This window comes from Sinocyclocheilus grahami, unplaced genomic scaffold (assembly GCF_001515645.1).
Source record: "Sinocyclocheilus grahami isolate Dianchi unplaced genomic scaffold, SAMN03320097.WGS_v1.1 scaffold293.1, whole genome shotgun sequence".
NCBI lineage: Eukaryota > Metazoa > Chordata > Actinopteri > Cypriniformes > Cyprinidae > Sinocyclocheilus > Sinocyclocheilus grahami.
The window spans coordinates 288,728-292,001 of record NW_015505472.1 but is presented as its reverse complement, the minus strand read 5'-3'; the positions used below and the strand labels follow the sequence as shown (position 1 = coordinate 292,001).

Genomic DNA, 3,274 nt, shown 5'->3' with positions numbered 1-3,274 from the left:
AGGAGGGACCACCTCGATGGCCTCCTTCCTCAAAAGAGTGACTACTTCTTGTTCCATGACCAGAGCCTGCTCGGGGCCCACCAGCGTTGGCATAATCCCGTTGAAACGAAGCAGAGGAGAACAAAACTGGATTCTGTAGCCCCTCTCTACAGTGTGCAGGACCCACTGAGACACATTTGGCAGTAGTTTCCACGCTGCCAAAAAGTCTACTAAGGGAATCAGTCTCTCGAGACTGATCTCTGGTGTAATGCGAGCAGGCAGCTCAGTGCCCTGTAACGGCGAACCGGCAGGGAACAACCGAACCTGCTGCTCTAGAGACTTCCGCGGAGGTGGCGAGTCTCTTAGCACCGCTACTTTGCCGGGCGGTGAATGAGAGTGATGCTCGCGGGAGACCGCTGCGCCCTGTAACTCCGGCCGGGTTAGCAGACCGATCTCCTGAGGGCACTGAGGCGAGACGGACACCGTGTATTGCGGTGTAACCCGCTGCACCCCAGAGGGGACTGCCCTCATTAGTCCTGGGCCAGTAGCGACTTTTTGGACTTTTTGGCAGAGCACCTCTTAGTCTTAAGTACGGTCCGCAGATCCGGCTTAGACTTCGAGGCCCCAGACCTAGAGCGTCGCCTCGCCCCACTGTCTCGACACGGGGTAGTATGTTAACATACACGGGGAGTATGTTAGGCCACGCTCTGTCTCTGTGCGTCCCGGTATGAGGAGCCGGTACCCGGAGGGGGCTGCTCTCGCCCAGCAGCCCCTAGAGCTAGAGAGCGGCGAGGGAGAAACCGCTGGAATGCCGCCGCCTGTTTACGGGCCTCCTGGTACCTGTCAACAACCGAATTGACGATGTCGCCAAACAGGCCAGAAGGCGCAAGCGGGGCGTCCATTAGGCAGACCTTGTCTCTCTCTTTCATATCTGACAAGGTCAGCCATAAATCCTCTCCGCTGCCACCATAGCTGCCATAGACCTGCCAATGGCACGGGCGGTCTCTTTAGTGGCGCGGAGAGACAAATCAGCGGTTCTCCTCAGCTCGGTAATATCCTCGGATTTTACCTGCTCACCCTCATCTAGCTCTTTCAGCAGGTCGGCTTGGTACGCCTGTAACACCGCCTAACCCGCTGCCGAGTACCCTTTGCCCACCAGCGCTGATGTTGTGCGTAGCTGCTTGGAGGGCAATGCCGGAGCCCGCAAGCATCTGTTCTACCCGGGTCATCGTCTTATCTGTAATACTGGAGACAGCTATCAGTTAGCATTCCCGTTCACCTCAATCCAATTCATGTTAGAAGGATAGAGTTAGAATACAGATTGTCCATGTTTAAAGGCTTTGTATGTGTCTTTCAATATAGGAGACTCTAGAAAAGACGGGTTACTTGCTGAAAATGGGCAGTCAGGTGAAAGCTTGGAAGAGGCGCTGGTTCATTCTGAGGAACGGGGAGATCTTGTACTATAAGTCACCGGTGAGTAGACTTTTCCACAACTCTGTGGTGGTATTTGAGAGACGGTGTGAGGGAAGGAAGTTTAGAGATACAGCACCGATGATGTATGCCTTTGTTCTGCTCTCAGAGTGACATGATCCGGAAACCTCAGGGACAAATGGAGCTGAACTCTTCGTGTCATATAGCCCGCGGAGAGGGAGCTCAGACATTCCAGGTGAGAGACACACGCTGATACACCTAAACAGCTTTTAACAAATCTGTCAGCCTCAGGCTTTCAGAAACAGCCTGATATGAGGATCACATGAGTTTCGCTTGCGTTTTGAGGGGATTTTCAGCTCTTAAGTGCTGTCATTATTGGGTTTTCAAAGGCGTAATAATAATAATAATGGGGAATTATGTATAATTTTATCAATCTTGAATCAGTGTAATCACAGTTCGGGAGGAATTGAATATCATAATCATAAAATGTCTTGCAGAATTTATTGTAGGTCATCTGGATGTGTTTTACTGTTACCACATGACATTCCGTCATGGCCGAACTGATTTATAATCTTCACATATAATGTGAAATTTTCTGTTCACTTAATAGTCAAATATTTAGATTGCATAGTTATGGACAGGCAGACAGACAGACCTATTCGTTTTTTGTATTTTATTTAATATCATAATCATAAAAAGTGTTGTTGAATTTATTATGGGCCATCTGTTTTACTGTTGTTAATCGACTTGGAATATATTCTACTGGGCATTCCATTATGGTAGAAATGATTTTGTGTTTTTTGGTCTATTAAGTTTTAAGAGTATATCAGTTATGAGCCTCTTCATTTATATATGTATGTATGTATGTATGTATTTATTTGTTTGTTTTTGTTTTTATTTAGACAAAAAAATCTCAAAATGTAAATGTTAATATCTGCAATTTATCGGAATCAGACAGAATTTTAATATCACTGCCATCCTAGTCATAGTATGATTAACCAGTTTTGTTGGCTAAATCTCTGTCCATGTTTTTCCTCATTTGTGTGTTGTTTCTAGTTAATTACAGAGAAGAAGACCTTTTACTTGGCTGCAGACTCCCCAAATATCCTGGAGGACTGGATCAAAGTTCTCCAGAATGTTCTCAAGGTCCAGGCCAGTGGACCAATTTCCATGGATAAAGAAGCTAAGGCCACGGTGCGAGGCTGGCTAACTAAAGTAAGAGCTCACAGGAAAGATCACTTAGCCCAATGAATATTCAATTTGGTTTTTAGTTTTACTCTTAAATAGGTATTAGCTTCTGATGATAGCCACAAACTAACACTAAAAATTCTAATAATTTATCTAGTCAAATCTACAGTATTTGAACTACATCTAATCTAGCATGTCACTAAATCTATTTTCATATCATAACAGTAAGAGTTTTGACATGTATAAAACAGTGAAGTGATGAATATATTGAGCCTGCTTACACCTGGTATTAAGATCTTGTTTTGCTTTTTCTTTCTCTCTCCATATTTCTGATGATGACTTTCATTTTACTTTACAGGTGAAACATGGTCATTCAAAGCTTGTGTGGTGTGCTTTGATTGGGAAAGTCTTCTACTACTACCGGAACCAGGATGACAAGGTGGATATCTTCAGCTTCCTTCAATTCAGAGTGCTTTTAGTAGCTCTGCAAAATTTCCATTAAAAAGGGGTCATATGATGCAATTTAAATTTTTTCTTTCTCTTTGAAGTGTTACAAGCTCTTGGTGCATAAAGAAGATCTGTAAAGTTGCAAAGACTAAAGTCTCAAATCCAAAGAGATATTCTTTATAAAAGTTAAGAGTCAACCACGCCTACCTAAAACGGTTCGTTCTAACAC

The 3,274-nt window shown here is 44.3% G+C and overlaps 1 protein-coding gene across 1 annotated transcript in view; it reads left to right on the top strand.

Moving 5' to 3' along the window:
• LOC107600837 (pleckstrin homology domain-containing family H member 1-like) overlaps nucleotides 1–3,274 on the top strand; it is a 71,923-nt gene that overhangs the window by 42,932 nt on the left and 25,717 nt on the right. Inside the window, exons 14-17 of the mRNA XM_016292810.1 lie at nucleotides 1,342–1,452; nucleotides 1,559–1,645; nucleotides 2,467–2,625; nucleotides 2,957–3,037. Of these exons, the coding sequence (XP_016148296.1) occupies nucleotides 1,342–1,452; nucleotides 1,559–1,645; nucleotides 2,467–2,625; nucleotides 2,957–3,037 (438 nt within the window). The remainder of the gene's footprint in view (nucleotides 1–1,341; nucleotides 1,453–1,558; nucleotides 1,646–2,466; nucleotides 2,626–2,956; nucleotides 3,038–3,274) is intronic.